At 35.8% G+C, this 27508-nt stretch overlaps 1 protein-coding gene and 1 long non-coding RNA gene across 4 annotated transcripts in view; one reads left to right on the forward strand and one right to left on the reverse strand.

Moving 5' to 3' along the window:
- The window catches only part of LOC106154903 (TBC1 domain family member 30), a 51507-nt gene extending 24321 nt beyond the window's left edge, over nt 1–27186 (reverse strand). The window contains exons 1-2 of one of the 3 annotated variants that reach the window (XM_087014926.1): nt 26679–27186; nt 10037–10201 (exon numbers count right to left, since the gene is read on the reverse strand). In XM_087014926.1, coding sequence (XP_086871052.1) covers nt 10037–10201; nt 26679–27186 — 673 coding nt within the window. Of the gene's footprint in view, nt 1–3471; nt 3700–10036; nt 10202–20294; nt 20362–26678 lie in introns of those variants that run through there. The other 2 variants (XM_087014927.1, XM_087014929.1) reach the window with 2 other exon arrangements.
- LOC147761242 (uncharacterized) lies at nt 498–26802 on the forward strand. Its single transcript, XR_015334966.1, has 3 exons — nt 498–1381; nt 10047–10224; nt 26692–26802. It is a non-coding gene; the product is annotated as an uncharacterized LOC147761242 (long non-coding RNA).
- Nucleotides 27187–27508: the final 322 nt, after the last annotated feature.

Below are 27508 nucleotides of genomic sequence, written 5' to 3' on the forward strand. Positions count from 1 at the left end.
CTAACTGTTCTCGCTCTATAGAGCAGAAGTGTCGACATGTGCGTCAGTGATCGATTTCTTCGGCATGGATGACGTCACAGATTCGACCTACTTCACTCGATTTGTCGTATCAATTTTTCAACTACGCTCAGAGATGATACAAAATCCGATTTCTCTTCAGGATTTGCGCTTGGATTCTTAAATACCTAGATTTGCGTTTCAGTAATATTTTTTTCTCGCAATCCTTTCACAAACCTAAGTATAACATGAATTCATCGCACTCTTCGAATCATTTCCCTTGAATTTCTGTATCACAAATACAGCAGTAGTAGGCCATACTGTATTCGATTTTGCTAACCGAGCTCCCACTATTCCATGAAATAGCAATTACGATGTTAACCTATCGAATACCGGTACTTAATTGCGAGTTATGTCCTGGTCTTTTTTTTTTTTTTTTTTTCAAAACTTGGTTCGATATCCAACAGACTTTTCGTGTTTTTTAAGCTGCTTCTCCCCTTTTTTCCACGAGCTCTTTCCCAAACTCTGTGTTTGTCTAAGTGTGAATGAATGAATTCTTAAAAGCAGAAATAATATAAGTTGGTGCTGGAGCAAAGGAACTAGTATATAGGAAATCGATGCCACGAAGAACGGTCAGCCTGGTGCGACCTCTAATAATTATGTTAGAAAAATCAATAAGAATTATTTGATATTTTCTCCAACAAGGTCCAGGCGTCGGGGGAGACATGTATGGCTTCAACTGATCCGAGAAATATCACCTTAATTGAGCCTATTTGGACTTGATAAAAAGTCGAAAGGGAATCATAAACAACATTCGATTCGAATCAAGTCTTCTGACTGTCACAAAAGAGAGTTCAAATCAGTAATCTGTCTAGTCTTATGCCTTGAGGCCGGTAAACACTCTCCTGATTCAGACTTCGCCGCGGAGGCGTACGAACAATAGGAGGAAATAGACTGAAAATGAGCTATATTCTTCAGTTGCCATTGATAGCAAAGCCAAACAAGGACATCGGTTTCCTGTTACCATGACAACGTTGCCCTTTGCTTTTGTCGCTACCAGGGAAACCGTTATCCGGCACGAACGCACGCACGCACGCGCAGAGCCTCATAAGGGAAACGGTACATTCTAAAATGATAGCTACTGTTCTCAGCTCTGTAACAGCCACATACAAATTTTCTCTAAACGAAATGGATGGACAAGATGGTGACTGCGCTTCAAGTAACGTCTTTCAACTGAGCTGCGTTCAATGGTTAAAGCGTGGGTTCACAATTAAATGGGAAAGTAAAGTGGTGGAATGTTCCGTCACCACATATAACCGCAACCCGTGGGCAGAAATTGATGAGACTTGGGAATCGTGTTGGTGGAGGAGTCCCGATTTATCAGGTAAACGAAAACTGATGAGCTCACGAGGATTGTGACTTACTTAGATGCAGTATTATTAGTGTCACAGAAAAGGGCGCTTGACCCCCCCCCCCCTTTCAGGAAATATATTCTGGGCTCTATGATGGGCATTGCTGTGTGTAACAGCGTGAGTTCACTTAGTAATTATGTCCCTGCCCCCCCCCCCCCTTCCCCGTTCATGACGTATAAGCAATCTCACGCTTGAACATAAACATTTTGAAACCCCTTTCGAACAGATAAGATACAGATTTATGTAGTCAATAAATTTTACACATATAAAAATACACATTATCGGGAATCTATTTCCCTGTAAAAACGTAAGAATTGTAAGAGTTGTAAGAATTAACTAAGTTTAAAATATGCTGTTTTGGTGCTGGTGTCTGCAATAGTCTAAACAACAGATTCAATTTCCATAATAGAAAATCAAAGACCTTTTTTTTTTTTTTTTTTTTAGAAACCGCCCATTATGCGAGTCACTGGCTAGATAACATACATGATGGATTTTCCTGGATTTTCCTCGTGGGACCCCTAGAGTCCCTAATTCCTAAAAAGGACCCACTCATCTCCCACTTGGGTTCTTTATTTTGAACGGTTCAAACTTATATTCGCGTGCTGCATGCTATGAAAGAGAATATTACACCCTATCATAAGGTACATACTTTTGTGGTGTGTGGTCTATTACACCTACGTCTTACTATTAAATGTCAAACAGTTCCATAATGATCGCATGCAAACCATCTGAAACTCCCGTTGTTGACTTTTTAGATATTCTTTTTTTTAGGCATCTAATGTCATCTATAAATCACCCAAAGAGTTCAAAAAGCGATTTTTTTTCCTGTGAAAGCATATGTCATAAAAACCACAAGAAACTCTTGAAACGGTCATGATTTAAGTATGTTCTGTTTTGTGGCAAAGATATACTTTAAATAACTCTGGGAAGAGCAAGAGCTGAAGGTAAGTTTTCATTGCTGGGACAAATATCAAGGAATCACAATGCATAAAAATCCATCTATTTTTTAATCATTTCTCGACTTGGATATCGAATATTTTCCCAGTGAGTACAGGTAGGCCTAGGTGATGGTGAGACGAATTTTACAAAATAAATGGCACCTTAGTTCGATAAATTTCGGAACTGTAACAATTTATGAACCTAGAAATTTAGCGCTTGAAACCTAGTTCAGAGGTGAATGTCCCAAGATGTTTCTAAGAGTTGTCAAACTTGAAACGTTTCGACCCATATCCATCGCACTTCTATATTCTGTCTGGAATGATCGTGACCTCTCGTGAATCAGCGAGACTGCAAAACTTGCAGACGACCCGACTTGGTTGAGAAACACAGGGTGTGATAGAGCCAACCAATTTCAAATAACAGATTAATTCATGTGACACATAAATTCCTGACGCTCCGAGTTTTTGAGGTAGTTTTATTTTACCCGTCGTTCATGATTCCATGATTCCAATAAACGCATTTAAAACTGCACTTACTGCATGAAAAGACAAGCAATTCTAGACTTCTAGTAGCAGTGAGAAATCTAATTCAACGATCAGATCAAAGTCACAGAAATTGGGGAATGATAAGGCCTACCAGGTAGTGGAGCTAATTTTGAAACAATATTTGCCAGGTCTACTATAGTCTCTTTTATGACAAGAAAACCCTCCGCTATATTTACAAATTTCTTCAATTTTGTAGCAGGCTACAGGGGCGGATCCAGGATTATTTGAAGGTGGGTTCCGTTTTATAGGAACGACAGGCCGCGGATGCGAAGCCGACCCTTCCCATCCCACCCTCGACGTGGGGTTCGGGACCCGCTGAAGGACCCCGAAATTTTTTGGTATTTAAAGGGCGAACGGTGCCACTTGCTACTGTTTACAACTATGGTTCAGCTAGTCAAAGTTCTAATTTCAAGAGGGGACCACTGGTGTGATTTTATTTTCACAAATCGAACGGGGGGTCAGGACCCCCCTGACACCCCCACTCTAAATCCGCCACTGGGCTATATTAGAAGTCCCTGTGATATTACAGAGTACGAGCTTCACCACAATTCAATGTACATGTACCTATTTTTGCATACCTTTTGCAGCGAAGCTCAAGTCCTTTGGACATCTCGCTGACATCTTTGATCAAAGTACCGTTATTTACCCGTCGATAGAACTTGAAAAGGTCGCACAAGGAATTCCTTAAGCATTCAGTGCATCAGTCAGTCTTGTAAGGTAAAAATGTCAACTGATCTGAGAGTGAAATGAACATCGCCATGGCAACAATGTGACGCTACACCTCGCCCAAGCACGCACCACCAATGTAGATTTTCGTGCATAATACCCAGTGTGGAAACAACACTCTTCCGTTAAGGCTGTCCTGCATGCCACATAAACACTTGGATGAAGGGAAGAAGAGTCTTAACACCTGTATCCAATGCTGACATTCGCAAACACGTTCGCATTAACACATTTCGAATTGCTTTTTGGGTAGTCAAAATAAACGAGAAGACCCATTTACAACTGCGCAGATAAGGGAATGGTGTATATTCAACACAGGTGTATCCAAAATCAATTTTTCTGGTAACAAGTGGACACAAAACACATTAGAAGATTGCTTTTTCTGGAAGGCAATACGATAGGGAAAATGTAGGCAGACAGTTTTTAACATGTCAGGCCCAAAACCGCAAATTTATTTAATGTTGGGGCTTTAGGATTATTGCGCATTTTCTGGAATTCAAATGTCGAGGGGACGTTAGAAAGATGTCACACGATGAGGCTTTGAAAAAAAATTAAACGCATTTAAAACTGCACTTACTGAAAAGACAAGCAAATGTAATATGTAAGGCGCTGGCGTATACGTGGAATAGGGACTCTTCACGAACTTATTTTAAAACACTATCTCCCATTATGCTCGCCATTTTCCGGAAATCAGACTGAACAAATTTGGAACAAAATAACGCTGTTAGATATGTCAATATTAAAGGAAGTATACACCCTACACTAAAACATCGCAACGGATTAACGTGTATCATGCTGGATTTTCTAGCAGTCAAAACACAGAGATGATAAGTTTGCATAACACCTCATTCCGTTGATAAGGTAAGAACTACGGCGTATTTGAACCTGATAACGTACAATATCATCTGAGAGCATTGGTAATGCAAGTGTTCCGAGACACGCGGTTTTATTTGTTCAGCTAAACCATGACGATCAACAGCGAAACATAATAAACGTAAAAGATCAGGTTCGAAGAAAAAAAATTCCATCGTTCTTCTGATAAAGCCACCTAAAGTCATCCTTTTCAAGTAGATCAGGGTCAGTGGCTGTCTAACATAGGGTCCCATTTCTGATAGAGCCATCTTTAATACATTTGAGAAGATACGATTGCGATACCGTAATGTAAACAGTGCAACACTGATGCGCATGTTCCGCCATGAAGCCATGTCGATCAGCCTGGATACCAGAGAGGGTCGACCCTCTACCAAGGCCACAAATTGACATTTCACTAGATATTCACTGATACGTCAATGGTTGATTCATGGCATTTTATTTTTGCACTGCACGCGTCAAAGAAAATTGCAAATTATTAATCTGCGGCCTAACTTCACGATCCTCTATCATAACGAAGATGGGGATTTACAAAATGATATTTGCGGATCACTTTTTGTATCCCAATTGGTATTATTACAATGATTTTTTAAAAACGTTAATGTAATAGTCAATCATAGCTAATTCACAGATCAATTCCCCCATTGATTTGCAAGGTTTTTTTTTTTTTAAACCTGAGAGGCTTCCGTCAGCTGGTCTGCAAAAAAGTGGCGTCAATCTCCATCCAGACAGTGACGTCACTTGAAAAAGGCCTATACAATATATAACACAAATTCCTGAACATATCCACCGATTTAAATGATTGTTTTTCTTTTTATCAAGAGCTTATAAAATATGTAGGTTTTACCTCCAATATTTCTGTGACTGTCAGTCACCATCATCAGGGAGTAAATGATTAGGGTCATGACTAGGGACATGTAAATGACTAGGTAAAACCTACATATTTTATAAGCTCTTGATAAAAAGAAAAACTATCAATTAAATTTATACATACAGAGCTAATGAAACTCTTCTCTCATATCCACTGATCTTTATGCTTTAAAAAAGTGGTAATCACCCTGAAATTCATAGCAGTTTTGATAATTCCCTCACAGAATACACCACGTAGAAAACATCAGGCATAAAATGGAATGCTTTCAAGATAACTTTACTTGAAGGTACTCTTGCACATGCCCAACAAGTTTGGGAAGACACTAAAAACTCATTTCTCAAATATCAGCATCCCTCTTCCCCTTCCAGTAAAAGATTTTTTTAGTCATTACCACCAGTTTTTGTAAATTAAAAATTATATATTTTTTAATATGGACACTTCCTTTTTCATGTGGAATTTACAAAGCCAGAGAGGGCACTGAAATCTGCTATATGGAATGCATAAGAAGACACTTTTAAATTTCACAATCCTCATTTTGAAGGAAAAAAATGTGAAATTATGCTTCTTAGCCCAAAGTCTTACCTGTTGTAAAACATGTGTCCATCTTTTCGCTTTCTTTTCTCTAGTAGCTCAATATTTCAGAGTGGAAAGATGATTTATTATATGTCTCAATAGTATGACAACATCAAGTCCATGACGCTAAGATAAAGTCAGTGTTGTCTGCATGACAAAAATCACTCACACAAACCTGTTTTGTCTGGCTTATAAACTATTTAAGATTCAAAAGATAAAAGAACATATAATTCATAAAGAAAAATAAATGATATTTTTTCCAATATGTGATATGGATAAATTTTTTTGTCATACAAGGTCTTACATTTGTCACACACTGTTCATTACACAGAATAATATTCTGATGTATCCTATTTTACATAAACTTATAATTTAGACAGAGTGAGAGATCACTGTCATTTAAACCAGCTGAATGCCTTTCAACTGCCCTCGTTCATATCCCCCTCTTTCTCAGTTGAAGTTGTATGAGATATGTATGAACGGTTCTTCCATAATATCAAGGATTACCACATCAGTGGATTTATAGCTGTCATGTCTGAAGCTGGCATCAATCTTTAGTGCCTTTCATCTTTGCTACTGAGTTTTAAAAGCATTATCTCATCAAGTAAGAATTTTAAAAAGAGGATTCTCAGGACTACAGTTTTCTATAAAAGAAGTCCTTTTTTGTGGTGGTTATTGTTGTTGCCATTACCTGAAATGAGATATTTCTCTTGAAATCTTAACTATGACACTGATTTCAATGTCATCATGGTTATGATGTGGAAAGGATGTGGTTTTAACCTGGTTTTAATGTGGTTCTAATGTTTTGTATCTGACTTTGTATGGTTTTAGTATGGTTTGAACCTGGCTCTGAATTGGACTAAACCTGGTTCTAAGCTGGTTTACAATCCAATTTTGTTTCATTTATAATAAAGCTAACATGAAATCTGCTCTTTATATTTTAACTCCAGCTTGACTGTCAGTATAAAGTTTCTCCTGTTGTTGATGCTGTATCACAGACAAAGGAAGAAAAAAATCTGAGGTCTGATTTTTGCCTCTGGTTATAACAAATATCTACAGTAAACAAAAGCTGGCAATGTGATCATTAATATCCTCCATGGCAACATTAGTTTGTGAAAACATCATTAAAACATCTTCTCTAATGATTTTTCCTTGTTCAAGGAAACCACGCAAACCTGAGGGCAAAGATAAATGTGTAGCTTGTGGCATTTTTTTCACTAGGGAAGAACTTTGGGGAATTTACTATAGATGCCTGAGGCAGTGGAAAACGTGTGGTTATTTATGGGTCGTTCTTCAATTTACTTCTCAGAAAGCAATAACGTGTTATGTGGCATGTGAAAATCAGTTTATGCCTGACAATTGATATGCCGATGCAAAACCTGTGAAAATTAGTCCTACCTTAAAGATTAATCTAGTTGTCAACTGAAATGGTAATGTAATGAAGTTTCATGACTAAACTCTTCTGATGAATATTAATATGAAAATCTATTAGCACTTAAACTGATTTGTAGAGAAGTCAAGAACAATTGTAATGATATTAATTAACGTATTACAGGTATCAGGCTGGCTATGTATACGTTTAACAGGGAGGGGATATTCAGAAATGTGACAGGTAAAAAAGTGCACATGCATGAAGACCGATTTTCCGAGTATTTGAAATATTCAAAATGTGTGAAAATCAGCTTCCACATCCAAGCTGTTTTTCATTCCATATTAATTCACAAAATTGTGATATTGTAGCTCAATGAACACTGTATGCAAGACTGAGTCAGCCGTACTTTTTATTCAAAATCAATAAGGCTATAATATTAATTATCTGATGTGATTCAACTGGAACCATTTAAATTGATAAATATTATATAAGCAGATTTTGTTCTCATTTCTTACTGTAAACATACAGATGATTTATAAAGAGCTTCCTTTGATGTATTAGATTTTTTATGACCAATATCCCGGTAACTCTCTAGTGTATAACTTGTGTTTACAGACTAAAACCCATTGATCGATTTTTTGTTTGTAAAAAAAAAGTTGCACACATCTGTGTGAAATCAATATAGGATTGATACAATCTACATTGGAAATATCTATACAGAAAAAAAAAACACGGTTCTTAGTGGGTCTTGTTGATTTGTTTGATATATCAAATACGATGAAGTAAACATGTCATTCAGGTTTATAGTAAGTCACGAAAAAATACTGCACCGAATCAACCATGCAGAATTAGGTATCAAACTTCATTTCATTATTTAATTAATCATTTCCTGTGATCAATTATACTGTAAGCAGATAAAAAAAGAGACAATCAATACCGACAGGAAATCATTTATCTATTACTTCATCTAATTACGTCTTTTTAATCCTTAGCCTGACAGGCGTCTCTGTATTTGGTAATTCATACATTTCGAGAAACAATGACATCAAGTTAAGATTATAAGGAATGTGTGCTCTCGAATAATACGTGAAGCAGCAGCTGATGTGTCCTATTCACTAGGGATAGCTAATATATAGCTTTAAAAAAGAAAAGAAAGTCAAAAGAAAAGTGTGGGTCTGTTCCTGAATTCTAGCTTGAATGTTAGTCAAAAGTTTCAGCCCCAAATTCAAGTCTTTGACCCTAGATACTTCAGTAGCATACCATTTACTAATAGATGAAATTTCCTTTTTATAACAAATGGATTTATAACAACTGCACAGCTATCACAAATTGAAGTAATTTCAATAATTTTGGTCTGAAAATTAAGACTAAAGCTCTGTTAATTAGGCCCCTAGGGTCAGTTTCATAAAATGGCTATAGCCCCAAAACTGCTCTAAACTTTTACGACTTAAAATCAGGTGTACTAGTCTAAGATAAATCCAATATTATGGTATGCCAACAAAGAAACATAAGCTAATCTAATGTAAAAAAAAAAAAAAAAATACAGGCACATTACTGGTATTTCTTTCTTTTGGACCACTAACAATTGATCTTGTGTCATAGCCAACAAAAACTGGTCTCAAAGTTTAGACTTGTAGAATTATTCAGGCTACAGCTCTTTTGAGACACAAACCTCTGGTGTTGAAATAGGGAGAACAAACATGTCAGCAGTGCAATAACTGCACATGTTCGCCCTCATGTTTTTATCTAGCATCTGTCAAAACAAAGTGTAAACACATGTTTATAGGGGCTGGGATAGCAACATGGGCATTTTTCTGTAGGTGACAAGTGCAGGTAGGTGGTACAACTGTTATATGATGGTCATGTGGAGCCCTTTTCACATTCTGTGGTATACTTCTCTGCATTGCAACATTTTAACTGGTCCTAACATGTAGGTTCTTTTGCTCCTTTTTACAGTTTCACTTCCAGCTATTTGGACCAATTAAAATTAATCAAGTTAACTGACTGTGTCTAGTGCAGAGGGCTTCTTTGCGGTGACTCCCATATGTAACAACCATGAAATTTAAGCCATTAGTCTCCGAAAAACGCTGCAATACAGTTAAGTGTACCACTTGGAGTGTCAAGGGATTATTATTTATTCAACAGCATGCTTTTTCTTTACATTCAAATACGGGTAAGTATGCTGGTATCAACATACCGCATATTCCATTTTTTTTCATGGACTGCTTTTTTCTGAGTTACTTTTCCCAACATCAGTATATTTGCTATGGTGGTCTGAATACACTGCCAGCTACTTGAAATCCACAGCTTTTAGTTGTACATGTACAGTCACTGGGGAAAAAGCTCTTTGCCCGCCCTGAGCTGCACTTACAAACCATGTCCTTTCAAATTCCAAGAAATTGGGTTCAGTATTCAGAATTGTGGAAAAATTAAATGGTTTGGACAGTTTCAAATGTGTTCAACGTATTTAGATTGCTTTGTAATCAGTCTTGTGTTGTGATTAAGTGCTTGACTTTAGGACATTTTACGTTGTGGGATTCAGGTGCATAATTAGTATGAACATTATGAATATTAGGACCTTTTAAAAGCATATGCACTTGTCTTTAGTCTTATATTATAATGGACATACATGTGTGAACAACAATGAAAATCTTTCTTTTAATAATAAAAACTGAGATTATAAAATTAAGCATAAAAAAACTTTAAAATAATGAATCAAACACGATGAACTTACGTCTTTTCAGAGAGGCTGCTTGGAGCACCGCAGTAACAACATCACAGTTCTTCTGCAGTTTGGCTTTCATGTGGTCGCGCTTTCGTAACTGACGCACCAGCCGCGTGTTCATCTGTGCCACCGTGTGCTTCAGTTCGTGAACCATTCTTCTCAGTTCTGCTTCTTCTGTGGAAGAAAATATCACAGGGGTGAGTTTTAAAATCATTTTCTATGTATAAAACTATATACCACTATCAAGCACACACTGACAGGCATAAAAAGCATCAATATTTATATACTATCCAGTTCCTTTCTATTACTTTTAAACCATCTTCAGCCACACCTTCTAAAACATATGTTGAATTGTGTGAATCCATTCCATTAATATCAATGATAAAATACATAGTAGTCTTCAATGTTTTTTTTTTTTTTGCAATGTGTCGTACATTGGGAAACTGATCTGCGTGATTCCAGTGAATCTGAGATGTCTGATGTAAAAATACATTGAAATTTATCATTGCTATAGTTGAGACACAGCACATTGGTAGTTACAAGCATTGCGCCATGACAGTGGCACCTCAACTACAACAATGAGCAACACCACTCGCTTCCATCGTTTTAGAAGCCAAGACTGGATTTATACTGATTATGTTCCAAACCACACAGCAGTCAGTCAATCAATCAATTGGCCAATGAAGCATCAATTTTAAAACACAATAGACAACTCCAGTTACCTCTATCAATATAGTTGTTTGACGAAACAGTAATAAAAGATAATTTGTATTAAAAAAAATAAATTATTAATAATTTACTCTATTTTTACCAATGCACATTCTTTAACCAGCAATAAAAATAGTCCAAGCTATCAGAGTCCAGCAGTTGTCACTCAAGATAATTTTGAAACCGAAGCCATAACAGTAATCAGAAAATGATGTATTTCCCTACAATAATGGCCATAATGACTGTCAAATGACATGTAGAAATTAAACAATGCTGCTTAGAGCTGGTCTGCACAGTAAACCTTTGAACTATCAGTGGCTGATTAGGGATCTAATATACAACAATCACCATATATAATCTAACTGGGCTTTAATGATAATAATAATTGCACGAAAAGACATTAGTGCCTAAAACTGCATGACAGTCATTACCTAACTCAGCATCATTTTCATTGCAATAAAATCATGAAGCTACAGGGGTTATACAAATTCTCACTGCAATAATTATATACAAGGTTGGAATCAAACAATGTAGGAATAAGTTTGTTTTCTGAAATAAGAATGAACAAATATCTTTCAAGTTATCAATGATGGAATAAATCATGAAAGCAAGGGAAAATATCCTAGGCAAAAATATTCCCTGAATATTTTCTTACTCACTTAGCAACCTGGCATTAACAGTTCCCCTTGATCCTCTAAATGAGAGAACAGCACATAAAAAAGTATCAAAAATTGTCTAGAAACACAGAGAGACCTTGCTTGCCATTGATTTGAATTTTGATCGAGACAAGGCTTATTTAATATCCCAAGAGTAAATGACATAAACAAATGTCTGCATTATCCAATTTATCTCTTTGGCTCTCAATTTTCACAAATTGCTCTGTAATTGTTTGACGTTATGAGTTCCAGCCTGGTTCACCTTATCTTTTGTAGGTATGACCGTTTTCATTTCTCTGAACAAAATCACGAGGGATTTATATAATAACCTTACATTCCATTTTCAAAGAATTGTGCTTCTAACAGTAGCAAATATGTACAGTTTGAAATCAGGAGTGCAGACCTGGCTGGATCAAAGTGTTTACAAACAGTCATACTTTTATAGTCTTTAGTGTAGGTATAAGTAAATATACCTGATCACATGCTGAATGGTATATTTATCTACAGTGTCAGTAAAGCAAGATATTTATAAGGGTCGTAGGTCACTGACAAACAATATTGTAATGAAATACAGTAAAGGTGTACATACATCCAAGTTTTGACATAAGATGTGAAGCAATGAGAGTGTGGAGACAGTAGGCACATGCAACTATATATAATTTGTATGGTGCAGATATGTACATATGTACCTGCTATGTTACAATCAGAGTACTTTGAGTGAAAATAAAGCTACTTTTAAGAAACATGCTAGACAACTGGCTTTTCACAGGGGAGGGGGAGGCAGATGCTGGATCTGCAATTTTTATTTGGAGAGTCCAAGCTCATAGCCACTGTTGGAATAATAGTGTCCTGGTTCACTGAAAATTCACAATAAAAACACTGTAATATGCCTCAGCTGGAGACAGCTCCCTCAAAAAGATAATACTTCACTGGGTTTATACCTGTGGTTACCCAAAGTCAATAAATAGCACAGGTTCTCTTGTCTCTTTTGTTGGTCAACAAGATCTGTCCTGGATGGAATATTCATGCCTTTTCAACCCAGACTATATTTCTGTTAAATGCTGCATAAAATATGAATTGCTGACAAAACTTAAACGAAATGTTTTTTTTTTTAGCTTCATCTAATACTTGATTTATCTGGAAATAATTTGTCAATAAGACTGCACAGTAATCATTATGGCTATATTTCTATTCACCTTTCACAGAATAATGAATATGTATCATATGCAGAACAAATAGGCAAAAATTACAACAAAACCAATGAATGCATTTACATTTTTAAATTCAGAGTGGAAAACAGGATAGAATCAAAAATGACCTACGTTAACAACTGAACGTTTGAGACTGAAAGGTCTGGCAGAAAGAAAAATGTCAAATTAATTAATATCTCCAATGAAACCATAGCCAAGCCCAAACTGCCAATAAAGCTGTGGTATCAAAACCATTTATTTGCTTTGCTTTCAGTTCCCTTCATATGTTATAATATCACATACTGGAGTTGCAGAGGGCAGGTAATAAAACTGCGGAAAAGATTCACCCACAGTCTGATAATGTAGCCACAAATAATCTCTCCTACGTGACTTTAGAAAGACTAGAGTTCTGTACATTTTTCGATTGATAGAATTGATTTAAATTTGATATTCTCCAGTGAGAAGGCAGTTTTTTCCCTCTTTTACCATTTCTGACAATCAACTCTAGTGTTACAAGGTTGATGGATGCACAATCGATTTGTCTATTTGATGTAATGGATTCAATCAGTCACACCTTTGTCTTCAGACATTTTGATTTTACTCTGAATATTGAGAGGAAATGTTAAAACCCCCAATTCTATTTTCTTTTTCTATCACTTTCTCACTATGATCAACAACATTAAATATTTGACCTATAAACATAATTTCATAAAATAGGCAAAACTACTGGAAGTACACAAAAAGTAAGGTCTGGGATAAGGGTAGCTTTTTAGTTTATAAACTCCTGTTGTTATCCATAAGGGCAGGTATATATATATATATATATATATATATATATATATATATATATATATATATATATATATATATATATATTTTTTTTTTTTTTTAATGAAAATATTATTAACAAAGGCCTGGAACATTAAACTCCTGACATCAATAAACTGTTCAGACGATTCACAATCAAATTTTTGACCTTTGTAGGCAATCATAGGGCGTATTCCCACAGATTTTAGATCGATCTATCCCCGTGGGGAGGCTCACTAGATTACTGTCAGATAATCCGACTTAAATGTCCGTCCCGCCTACTACAAGCTGTAAGGGGGTAATTAACTTTCGTGCCCGCTCAGCTGACAGCTATTTAGCGTGAACCCCCAGGGAGTTAGGTCGATCTAGTTTGGATCGATCTAATCTCTGGGAATGGGGTCTTAGTTCACTTCAACATGATTTATACCATCCTTCTTTTTTCAAAATTAACTCATTAATTTTGTCATAATTATTACTTATTTATTCAGCAGATTATACAGGCTAATCATCACTGAAAGACTACAAAAAAACAGAATTACAGTCATTATCAATGTTCAATATTTTGGGACATGTATTCAATCCATTTTCTTCAAATTATTTGCCATTATATGTTCTCGATCAATTTAACAATTCCATGTCACAGTTAAAGTAACCCAAACTGCTGTGAACCCAATCATTCATCAAGTGACCTGAACACAAAAAGAATGCATGCTAAACATTTATTCTTTCATTATTTTTCAATTTCGGGAACATCTTTACATCGCAATCATTATACGCCATCCTGTTAACATATTCCCACATGAATCTTTACATACACAAGTATGAGATGCCAGCATATAAATGTATTAATACAGCATATCAGAAGCTTTTAGAACTGTGCATTTGGGTCAAGGCTCAATAATTTCAGTTGAAGCAAGTTTACCTGTTAGAAGTTTCTTATAAATGTGCACGCCTGTAATAAGAACCCGTCATAAGGTGTGTACTGTCCTATATATATCTAGGTGTGAATTTTCACGATTCTAAAACCCTATTCCCATAGATACCATACTACTTCGATAAACCCAACATTACTGTGACTCTTCCTGAGTGCAATCAGCTTAATGACCTATCTCTGAGGTCTGTTCTAACAGGGAGATAAATCTCAACCACTTGGCTTCAAAAACACATATTTTGAGTGGAGGAAAAATGGTGGTGAATACCTAATCATAATGTGAGAAGGGTAAAAACTTTTTAAAAATTAAAATTGTTGGTTGTTAATATTTTAGGAACATGGCTGCTGATTTATGCCTTCCAGTCTGCTAAAAATAGTCATTTAGTGTGACAGCCATGTGTTAAACCAGCTGTGGCTATTTTATAATACATTGGGCTTAAAATTGCTGCAATTGTACATTTAAATATATATATTTTGCTGATTCATTGCTGTACGATTCCTAGTGGAAAATATTACTATTGACATAAGAAATTGAGTTCTCCACACGTGTATGGCTGGCTGTAAGGAGGAAAAAAATGTGCAAATTTACATTTTTGGAGTGTTCTAATTCTGGGACATTTTTATCTTGAAAATCATACAGTATAATCTCTAATAGACAACATTTTATGCTTGTCACAGAAATCTGAATGCAGTGTTAGACTAAGACCGCATTCTCAACGAATTGAGCCAGGTTTACAAATCCTGAGAACTAAAAATGGTGGACGTACATGAAAGAAAAACCGCCTAATCTTTTAATAGTCTCTCCGCCTCTCACACGCCTCCCCACACGTCGTCCCTGCAGGGTACAGTAATTAAATCTCGGCTCCGTTCGCCATGCCGAAGCTACCTGAGAAATATTAAGTGCGCATGCTCATCAGTTAAACTTGTGGTGAAGAAAGCATGGCGGCTAAAGGCGATCGAAGAAAAAAAGCTCTTCTGTTCTATTATCTTTCAAAACAGAGACGAAAAAGGAATGAATTGACCCGTAGAGCAGCAATGAATCGACTATTTACGGAGATAATATCACCAGAGATATTCACAGAGATATTCATTTTCAGAGCCTGAGACTGTACCCCGCAGGGACGACGTGTGGGAAGGCGTGTGAGAGGCGGAGAGACTATTAAAAGATTAGGCGGTTTTTCTTTCATGTACATCCGCCATTTTTAGTTCTCAGGATTTGTAAAGCCTGGCTCAATTTGTTGAGAATGCGGTCTTAGTGTGATTCTCCTGAGGTGGTCTATGCAAGGTATAATGCAGTCCGACGTCACAGTGCCACACATCAGTTTGAGAGATGTCTACTCAAAATAACAGTGTAAAGAGATAGGAAGGAAAACTTTTTATAGGATCCATGTGCTGCATGTGTATTTAGCATCTGAGTTAAATAAATAAATAAATAAATAAATAAAATGAGCATTTATTTTGATTACCATGGTTTAAAGGAAAAACCAGAGGCTAAATCAAAATAAAATTCAAAAACCAGTTTTAATCTGAGGAAAGGTTTCTGTAACACAACATAGCATACCATTAACAATGTTTACAATATTATTAATTTTTCTTTTGAATAGATAGGAAGTCGCATGTTCTAGCTGCATTTTGCCATGCAATTTCTTTTTCCATTTTTTGCTATTGATTTGGAACGTTTCATGCATGCATGGGTATTATATTTCATTTATAATTGACCGAAACCAGATTAATAATTTATATAATACAACAGTAAGTTAACATAATCTAGGAAGGCCAGCTTACTGCACATCAAAATCATTATTTAAGTACTCAAGTACTAGTAGCTTCCAACATTTAGACTCCGTTCACATGAAAAATCTATTTTCTAAAAATCTATTTTCTATTCGCGGTATCTTGTGATCACTCCGAGTGCAGCCGAGAATTAATTACAGCTTTGGAAGTAACTGCCTCGCGCTGCCAGTAATTACGCCGCGGGGTATCACAAGATACTGCGAATAGAAAATAGATTTTTAGAAAATAGATCTTTCATGTGAACGAAGCCTTAGCTACGGGTATACTGAATATGTGTAAAAGTAGCTGGCTGACCCTTTAACTATCTAATATATACACCATTGTTTACTTTGTTTTGTTTGGCTGGTAAAATTCTGTTTAATGTACCCACTTATTCAACATCATTAAAAAATAAAAGCCCACCTTTATTATGCTTGTTGTACACAGCAAAACTGTTTGGTAAGATTTACCTGCTCTTGTAACATCACTGATTAGGTATATATTTCACTTAAAACTGCCTTGTAAACTGTCAATTGTCATATTTACCCTATTAAGATATAGATAGAAGCAAATATTCACACTTAATTCTAGATGATATCTAGCTTTATCTTTCATTATTTAGTAAATACACAAGGACCCCAAACAGACCCACATGCGTCAAAATCATACAGTATTCAATGCCAAATTTTGTATTGCTTTGTTATAATGAGACACCATCCATCAGTTTATCTTTTTAAACCTAGTGCATGACTTAAAATCACTTTAATTGTTCACAAATTTCAAAACCACCTCACTCATTCCAATACTTTGTTTTTTCAAGATGTGTTAGTCTGAAAAACATGTGTAACTCTTTACTATTGTGGCACATTTGAGACTGACTTTTGTTAAAATGTTGTACTTCCTTTTGCTTGAAACATAACCGTAGTAAGGGCGTATTCAGATTCACACATCATACTAGCTGGGTCGGTCCAACTTTACGGGGGAATATGGTAAAAGTGCAATCAGCAAAACCCCCAAGTGCCCAAGGAGGCATGTCAGACAATTAAGCTGATTACACTGATTGCACTAAAGTGAGAAACCCCTGCAGAGTTGGACTGACCAAGCTAGTATGATGTGTGAATCTTGCTGTGGTCTAAGATCACATTCACAACGAGTTGAGCCATGGCTTTACAAATCCTGGAACTAAATATGGCGGACATACATGAAAGAAAAACCGCCTAATCTTTTAATAGTCTCTCCGCCTCTTACACGCCTCCCCATGTGTCGTCCCAATGGAGCTGAGATTTAATGACTGTACCCCCACAGGGACGACGCATGGGGAGGCGTGTGAGAGGCGGAGAGACTATTAAAAGATTAGGCGGTTTTTCTTTCATGTATGTCCGCCATATTTAGTTCTAGGATTTGTAAAGCCATGGCTCAACTCGTTGTGAATGCGATCTAAGTCACAACAAATAGCTCTCTGTTATGAACCCAGCTCAAAATCCAAAATTTTTAAATTATATTTTTCATATCAATATTATTACTAGTTATGAAACATTATTTTGGCTTATTGAAAATTTTATTTTATTTGAATTACTGTAGGTGAAGAAATACCTGAGCTCTTTTTGATTGTCTTGTTCTGCTGCTAAATTGAGTCACTGTGACAGCATCATGTATAATTCATCAACAAATGTTTTCAGTTGATTATGCCAGATAAAAAGTTTTTACAGATCATTTCCTTGTATACTAATAAGAAATTAACGGGGGATTACCCAGATTCTACTGTTAAATTCATGCATTTTTGTGGCAATTTCGTGTTTTTATCTAAAGAAATAAATCAATTCAGTCCATTGTCTATGTCACCCAAATTTGCAGAATTAATCTTTGGGGTTTTAGATAGCATTTTGCAAAGTTAAATTCCATGTAAGAATAATCAACGACATTGTCTTTACATCAATACCACAAGACAAAACTGTCCACTTTTCACCACTTCTCAAAGTTGCAAAAAGAAATTTTTGTGTTTTCCATACAATCAGCATCTCTTCAAATTATAATGTGGCCTTCAAACTATTTCAAATTTGAAAAGCATGTTATTTCATCTTGCTGACATACAAAGTATTTTTCATTAAAATGCACAGAAAACCAATTGGAACTGCCAGGAATCCACAAACTTCAGACAGTAATTAAAGAAACAAAAATATTTCTGAGGACATGCATTTAGGCATATATATGCTTAGTTTTTGTAACATGTGTCTATATATTCATAAGTATTTTCTTTACCACCAAACAGGATGTATTGTGGACAATTCAACAGTGTTATCGCTTATTTTGACAACTGCTGTGCTTGTTTGAAATGTGACTCTTTTGTATGATACTACCTACTGTAAAACACACACACACAGAGAGACAGAGAGAGAGAGAGAGAGAGATAGAGAAGAGAGAGGCTGGTTGCATGCTTGCAAATTGAAATTTAACCAGGTGATAATGGTATTCCTATTCAACTAGAAAAATATTTCACGTTTTTATGTCAAATTTATCACTGACATAGATTCAGATGCCTAATGTGCTAAACAAAACATGCATGGTTCCATGTCAACAGCTATGTATACATGCACACACAAACCCTCACTTGAACCACTTCACACTTGTACTGAGAAAACAAGCCAGAGACCACTGTCACTTAGGGGACATTCCCATACCCTATCACACTAGCAGGATCGATCTTTTTCCGAGGGGTTTGTCGCTAGATTGCATTTAGTTTAAGCGAAAGTAAATTACCCCCTAGAAGCTTCAGTGGGTGTGACAGGCATTTCAGCTGCTTAAACTGAATGCAATTTAGCGAAAACCCCCACAGATACGATAGGTTAATGGGAACCCAGTCTATGAGGTCCCCAATTTGAATCAATATTACTGGACCACAAATTTCAAACTGAGAAAATTGCAACAATTATTCATGATGTACAGGCAGAATAAGTACTGTTGATTTTTGCATAAATAGTATATTATATAAGAAATAAGTGCTCTGACACCTGCAGAGGACTGTGAACTGTGGCTAGGAATATCAGCCACTGGACACCTAGGCAAAGGTTATCATGTATAAGGCTATGGATTTGTAATGGCAAAAAGCTCTCCAAAAATGCTATCACTATTTAAATCATGAACATCAATTTTGACACTTCGAAATGAATCATGTACCATGTTTTCTAAGAAAACTCAACAATTTTGTATGGGAAATGTTCACGCATATCAAACTTTTGCCAATTGATCATTTTAGTAAATAGTATTTATTTTAAAACTACTAGTAAGTCTATATTAAGTAATCTTAAGTTTCGTAATTAAATATATAATGAACTTAATTAAGTTTATCTGCAGAAAATAAAAACCTTGTGAGTTTGTATAAATTCAGTCATAATGTACTGGTATGTACTATTATTGTAGTATCCCAGACAAGTGACACAAGCTGAATAAACCAAACCCTGTTAGGCCAAAATTAAAGGAATAACAACTCTTTAGATGAGATCTATATTTCACAATAAAAACATTGTGAACAACTCTATTCTGTTGTACCACAAAAATGGCAGTTATAGCTACTATTCGGATATCTGAGCTTGTCTTTAGACCACTTGACCTCCATTGAAGTCTATATTATGTTCTTATTATTATTAACAAAAAAAAAAAAAAAAAAAAAAAAAAAAAAAAAAAAAAAAAAACTGTTTAGAAAAAACCATGGACTAACTTTGAATGTAAAAATGGATTCATTAACCATTGGTAAGTATGGGAAAATTGTTGTTTAGTCCAGGAAAATTTCTTTTTTCACCAAAATGGAGAGTTATTATCCCTTTAACTGTTCACATCACCTCAGATGTTATGTCTTCTAAAACATCTAAATTCATGAAATATAACCCTGTTTCCAAAAACAAACAATAGCGTAAACCCCAGTAAAAAGTAGCTCCTTCCAAAACCGTATCATATCATATCTTTAAAACAAGAGTATGGTCATAAAAACCATAAGGTTCATAGCTCTTGAGTGTAAAACTCTATAGGCCAAGAGAAGCACAAAAAGTGCAAACATTTCTTCATGCATTTCCAGGTTTTAAATTATAAATATATAAACCTGTTACTAGTATTCATAACGAAATACAAATCACTTTTTAGCACACCTAAGCCCCCCCCTTTTACCCCATCTCATGTTATTTGTCATTACATTAATATAGTGTACAGACCAGATGGTCCCAAGGGAACACTCTTCTCTTTCAGACATAAATCGACAAGCATGAACTGTTGCGCATGGGATAACTAGTAAAAAGAATTTCAAATAGGTTTACAAATACCCAAAGCGCATAATAAAATTTTCACTAATACTAATGAGATAAAATTAGAAAAAGATTGTTTCAATTTTTTCAGGCAAAATAAATTGTTATCAATTTTTTCAGGCAAAATAAATTATCTAGTGCAAATTATCTTAAGGCTTTGACAATAAGTAAGTGCTTGCCATCCTCCTAGTTTGACTTTTGAACCACGTCAATTAACAATGGGCACTAATTTGTGGTCTTGATTGATACAGATCAAAATTATTCCATGCATTATTACTGCCCAGTACGTACACTATGATGGTGGCCCTTTGAATTTGTCCACAGGGAAATCAGGCACCTGTTTGATAACCTTGGTAAAGTCCTATCACAAATTGCAGCACGCAGTGGCTTTAGAAATGTCACACTTATAGCTAACTGATATACGTAGAGAACTATGTGTTTGTACCAGCAGTTTTCAGTTGTGTTCACAATGGGACTAAATTGGACTGGAAACTGTCTAAATAGTGTCATAGGATACTAGTAATCATGCTGTGATAACATATAGTATGTCTATCCTGGGGTAGCGCTAGCAATTTTTTTCGCTTAGCCAAATCACCGTTTTTTTTTTTTTTTGTCAATTTGTTATCCAAATGATTTTAATTTGACTAAAATGAGTCAATTCAAGCCCTTTTTGTTTAGCCAAGTTAAGCCATTTTTAGCATTTGGCTAAATTGGCGAGTGTTAGCCCTACCCCAGCTATCACAATTTGCAGCATGTGGTTAATTTGAGAATGCCACACGTATTGAGAGATGGACACCCCAATAGCTTCCAGTTATGTTCAGAACAGGGCTAAATTAATCTGCCAACATTCCAAATTGTGTCACCCGATAACCAGACTGCCTTATTTAAGCATGGAAATTCTACAGCAAAATGGATGTCAACATGTCATTTGATCTTTTGGTGACATCAGTTCATAACCCCAGTGTGATTAGGTGAAGAATGCAACTATAGAAGTAGCACAGTGTATTCTTAAACACTTAATCCGTACATGAACACTTATCTGTACTAGTGCTTGTGCATGGTTCAGATCATAGTTATCTAAAAACAAGTAAAAATTTCAAAGTGTCTTCACATCCATTTAGATGATTTGATTTGCTATCATCATGCTACATCACAAACACACACACACACACACTCGTACACACACACACACACAAACACACACACGCATGCTCATCTCAGACAAGCTTGTAAACAATTTATCACTTGCAGTACATCCATTTATCAAGTGCACCAATTAGATATATATTATTATACTGAAGCATCATCAATTTTACAGAAATGGCCATTTTCTTTAGCTGCCAGCTGGCATAGCAAAAACACAATATCAGACAAACAGAATTACACACATACTCGCACACAAATGCGTGCACACACACAGATGAACACAAACACCCTCTCTCTTCAAGAACAACTTTGACATGTCATTCCTTTCAGCTAAATGGTATAATACTAAGTGACAATGATGTGGACAAAGTTCACACAGTAATGACTAATGCTTTATACCCATATATATATATATAAATCACAATGTGAGGTTTAACATATTTCTGAAACAAAATTTCAGGATGCAATAACACGCAGACACCCAACCAAATGACCTTATTCAAGTTGTTTCATTATCCCATGCAGAGAAAAATGTCTGGATGATAACTTTATAAGAAAACCAATTTTTTCTCAAGGTCTTTTTTTAAATTAAGGTATGTACCTATTAAAGGTGAATACAAAACTACAGGTCCATTCAAAACTAACAGGTAAATTTCATCCCATGACTTCAGTCACTAAATCCCGGAAGTTATACCTCATGTGTCAGCTTTTATTGAACCATGCTAAAGGAAGCTTAAACAGTACAACTTTTCACATTGGTTTTGATCTATTTTATATCAATCTGTTTTCTTTACAAGGGTCATATTTCTTAGGTGGAATTTTAAAGGATCATGCTAGTACCTAAGCTTCAGTTAAGTTTTGCTACTGCATAGGGATGACTAAGTCACTTGAAATATGAGTGCTAGTATGCAAATAAATGAATTTATGCACAAATAAAATGTAGAATACCAGTATAACACTTGCACGTGTCCTTTTCAGGGCCACCAAATGCATCACTAATCTAACTATGTAAAAGTCAGGCTGCCAAACATATTTTGTAATATTTAGATTCTTATTTTTACATTTCTCAACTTTTTGTGGACTTCATTGTTTTAGTTACTAGTACAGTCATTATACATATAAAACTCTAAAATATAAAAATCACATACAGTATATTCATTTTGTTTTTCTGACAAAGTCTTAAAAATTCAGTGAGTACTACGAGTATGAAAATAAATACCAGAACAATATGGAACACTGTGTTTCTAAACTCCTTTATTCTGAACTTATTACTTGAATAAGCTGTAGTTTTTTTAAGCAATCTCACAGCTTTGTGGTTTGAATTTTTGGATTTGTATGGCCCAGGTGACTCTGGCCATATAGAACTTGTAAATAATATTCTTTTCCTTTCTTTTACCAAACCAATCAGAATTGGCAAAGCTTTCAGAATTGACAGTTTTTTAAAGGGAATGAAATGATTAAAACTGCAACTGAATCTGTGTTTACTGATTATTATTTATTTTTCTAAATATTTTTATGTTATATTATCTTATTATCAGCACTCTGCCTTGGCCCAAGTTGGTGTCCTCAAAGTTACAAGCATGCAATCACCAGCTAGTCACCAACGCTGGGAGTTCATATCAGTTCTAATTTGAAATGGGACTTACATATAGAAAAAATTCTCTCAAAAGCTGCATCCAGACTGTATTTCTTATGCATGGTCAAACACGCTGGGGTGCCGAGACATGACCTCTTACAAATTTATAAAAGCAATCTCAGACCAACATTTGAGTACGCTTGTCAGCTATGGCATGCTGGAATTACCGCACAGCAATCTAAAGCCTTAGAGAACATCCAAAAAAGGGCTCTTCATATTATATACCCTGAACTCACTTACAACGAAGCAATGGACATCACTGAATTACCTACCTTGAAATCTCGGCGTACTGACTTATGCAAAAAATTATTTAATGAGATAAAACTGTGTACACATAGATTGAACCATCTTTTACCTAACACTCGTGTCATAGAAAAGGACCTAAGGAATGTTTATAGATATGTTTTACCAAAATGTCGGACAAAAAGATATAGAAACACTTTTATCCCATACTGTTTATATACGTGTCAATGATCTAGGTCTATCCATTAACTTTTAGCTTTTGAAAATAACAACGAATCACCATTTTTAACCTCATTATTGGTTTTATAACTTAGAATTTATCTTAAAGCTCTATTTTAGTACTACATCTTTATACTTTTATACATATACATTCAATATATGTCTTATATATTGCAAAGAACACAATAAACCCCTTTATTATATTATTAACGTGAAGGTTTACACAAGAAAAATTCACTGACCCATGATGACAAATTGCCCCTTACTGACACAACAAGGACAGTAAGTATCCTTTCTAAACCTTCTTTCATGTTTTCTTACATACGACTATCATTACTAGTTAACAGGCTGAGTAAATTGACCCTACGGAAACTTCCTCATGTTGTTATATTACAAAGACCACTTATGAGGAAATTATATGCCAAGCTCATGCTTGCTTAACTCAAGGTATTTTTATTATTGGCAGAAAGAAATGATAGAAAATTGACTATTTCTTGTCAGTTCATCATTCATTTGGCAGGGCTAGACACTAACTTTTACGAGCACCTGTCCTTCGGACAGGTGCTCATAAATTTGACCTGTCCGATTTTCAATCCAACCTGTCCACAAAACCAATAATTTTTTTCTATTCATACGTTTGAACTTTGTCAATTTATATGTGTGGTCATACATTTAAATTAATGTATATATTACCAAAACATTCAATCATATGAGCCCCGAAAATGCACCTTAAAGTGAATCTATGTTCAGATTAAAATTTGTTTTTTCATACTTGTGAACTCCTGAAGATTTAATCTTGCATTTAAGTCTGATAATTCACATCAGGGCTTCTCCTAGGATTTGGGGTACAGGGTCTACTAATTGTAAGTCTGCAATTTGATAACAGATTCACATGAAGTTTAACCAAAGCTAAAAAAAAACCCTGAGTGGGAAGTGGGGAGGGGGTACAGTACTGTTAAATTAATTTTATTAAAATATTCAAAATTTATAATATTTGAATAAATTTCAATGAAAATTAAAGAAATTTTATAATACTTTACTTATATTTATGTTAACAATTTAACTTTTTAAGGGGTTATCACATGTTTGATTTTTTAAACATATATGAACTAAATAAAATCAGTATAAAAAAGTTCCCCTTCTTTTTATTAAAATTCTCATATTTGTTATTACTAATTTCTTCCTTACATCAATATCACACTGGTATATGAGAGCAATGTTAATTTATCATATTCCAGCACTAAATTTTAAACTGTAAATAACAGAGGTGATGCTAGAGTCATTAAAAAAACATCATACATAATTTCAGGTAATATTTTGGCAAATAAACAACATTTCAACAAGATCTTCAGTCCCAAAGATTTCACTTTCTATAGTGAGCAGATAGCATACAACGTGTTTGATTGACAGGCAGTTTGTTGCCGTGACAACGAACTAGATATAGCCAGTTCATCCAGTCCAATCTGGCTCCAGCACAGTACTTGTGTAGTTTCTGTTTTTGGAAGTGTCTTTATTACTAAACCACGTAAATTTTTAACTAAATAAATGTTCAGTAGTGAACCTGATATGTAAATAAATTTTGTCTGCTGAAGTTCTGGAGGGTGTTCACTTTCATAATTTGGCGGTAAGTTTGCTCAGACTTCGTTTTGCGACTGCATGTGTTTTGTGCCAAAAGTAGGTCACTCTTTTTCAATGTCCTCTAGGAAGAGGCAAAAAGACGTTAGTATGCAACAAAAAATGATTTTTAAAAGATTTTTGCTCCAAATTTCTCATAAAGCATGACCTGTCCGTCGGACAGCCAACCCTGCAACTTCACCTGTCCGAACTGAATTTTTACCTGTCCCGGACAGGCGGACAGGCGCTAATGTCGAGCCCTGTTTGGTAAAAAAATTAACAAATTATACATTTAAATATATTAGGATGAACAAACAGAACCAATGGACATGAAAATCACATACACCTCTACTTTTAGCAGTGACAGAGAAAAAAGGCATGACGAAAAAAAAAACAATGTTGACTGTCATTCCTCCTAAATCTGAGTGTCATTCTTTGCAACTCGGTCATTTCTGTTGTCACGTTATTATTAAGGCAGCATCAACAGGGTAGTATGCTCATGCAATCAGTTACTAGTAGTTTGATAGGTCCTTGAGAGATACAGAGACCATGTCTGGAAAGCATGTTATTGATTACACAAGACAATTTACAAAAATTGCTTCGCAGAAAGAGAAATGGTATGGCAGGGCATGGTTCAGTTTCCCTTTATAAAGGAGTTGTCTTGTCTAGGGCTTTTCAGACTGTGCATTACAGTGCGTGATACATGTTGGAAGATAATTGTATCAGACAGTTACCTAAACTGAGCCCTCGCGCTCGACACAGCCAGTTAACTGGGTTAATTTTCATCCATCCACTTGAACTTGTGAAAGGGAGCAAAGAAAAAGAAAAAGCGTGAATAAACAGACCATACAGTCAGTGTTTCCATACAGATACAATGTAAGTGTAACACATGGTGACCATGCAAAAAGGGCCTTTAAAGGGACTGGGGTCTTTTTTCCCACTAATAAACATATTATGATTACAAAGAGGCAGTACATATATAATTACTTACAACTGGGTATACATGGTTTTATAAATCCGACTTATCTTTGTGATATGACAGACTCAGGTCACTCTCAGAGCATCAGCCTTTATTTTATGATGTTTTCTGTAATTACAATTTAAATGTGTGTATGCTCTTACTGCACTTACTGCACTTAAGCTGTAGATATTGAAGATATATTATGGCTTATTCTATACAAACAGAAATCCATGTGTATTTGTACATTAAGTCCCTGATCAAATGTACCCAGCTGTCACTTGATACCCCAACACACAAACACACCTCAATAACAAAAACATTCACACATGACATGCCCACAGGTGACATATATTTACATGTACTACAAGTGCTGAAGTACTGGCACTAGACCAGTATGTAATATCAGTGACTAAATTACCACAAAATATCTTTATATAATGACCCATCGTCACCGCCACTACTAACTCAGCTGTACCTTTATTTTGCAGGAACGCCTTGTTGAGCTTACTGGAGTGTCTCTGCTCCAGCTCCAATTGATACGACCCATAGCGTCCCGAGTGGAAAACCTCGGACGTGCTCGACGCCTCCGTGAAGGTGTCACTGTCAAAGCTATCACGATGAGTGACATGCCAGCGGTCGTAGATCTCAAACAACAAGTCATCTACGATGGACGCCTGCCTCATAAAACTGCACCGTTTTGAGAAAGAGATATCGTGGTCGTCCGGTGACTGAGAATCAGAAAATACTGATACATCGTTGCGGTGGGACATCTCAGAATCCGAGGTGTCACTTCGACCCAAAGCTGGGGGACGGATTTCCCCCCAGTGCAGCGTTTCGGGGGACCCATCGTGGAATTCTAGGGTCTTGAACCCATCTACATGGTTCTGATTATTATGTAAATTGTGTCCAAGGGACAAATCTATCTCTGATCCGTCATGTTCTGGAAATTTCTCGCTGCCCTGCTTTGAAATATGTGCCATCATGCCATGTTGGCTTGTTTATGCTGACCTACCGTAGAGGGCAGGCCAGTCGCAGGACAGGATGCATGCGACTTCTCGCACCCGGAAGGCTACTCGCGAGACGAGAACAAGTAGACGCTTCTAGGGCACGTTGATTTATTAATGGTTTTTATTATTTTCTAGTAAATTTTAGTGACACGATCAGCAGTACCACTTTTCGAAACTAGTTAACAGGGTTGAGCTTTGGTGGGAGAGTCGGCGCAATTTGGCAAAACAACATAGAAAGGAGAGAGCAGGGGAGGAAACGTATGTTGTAAATATAAATGTAGGCCTATACAATGATTAT

The sequence above is a fragment of the Lingula anatina genome, chromosome 6 (genome assembly GCF_051362555.1).
Source record: "Lingula anatina isolate TDL-2025a chromosome 6, LinAna3.0, whole genome shotgun sequence".
NCBI lineage: Eukaryota > Metazoa > Brachiopoda > Lingulata > Lingulida > Lingulidae > Lingula > Lingula anatina.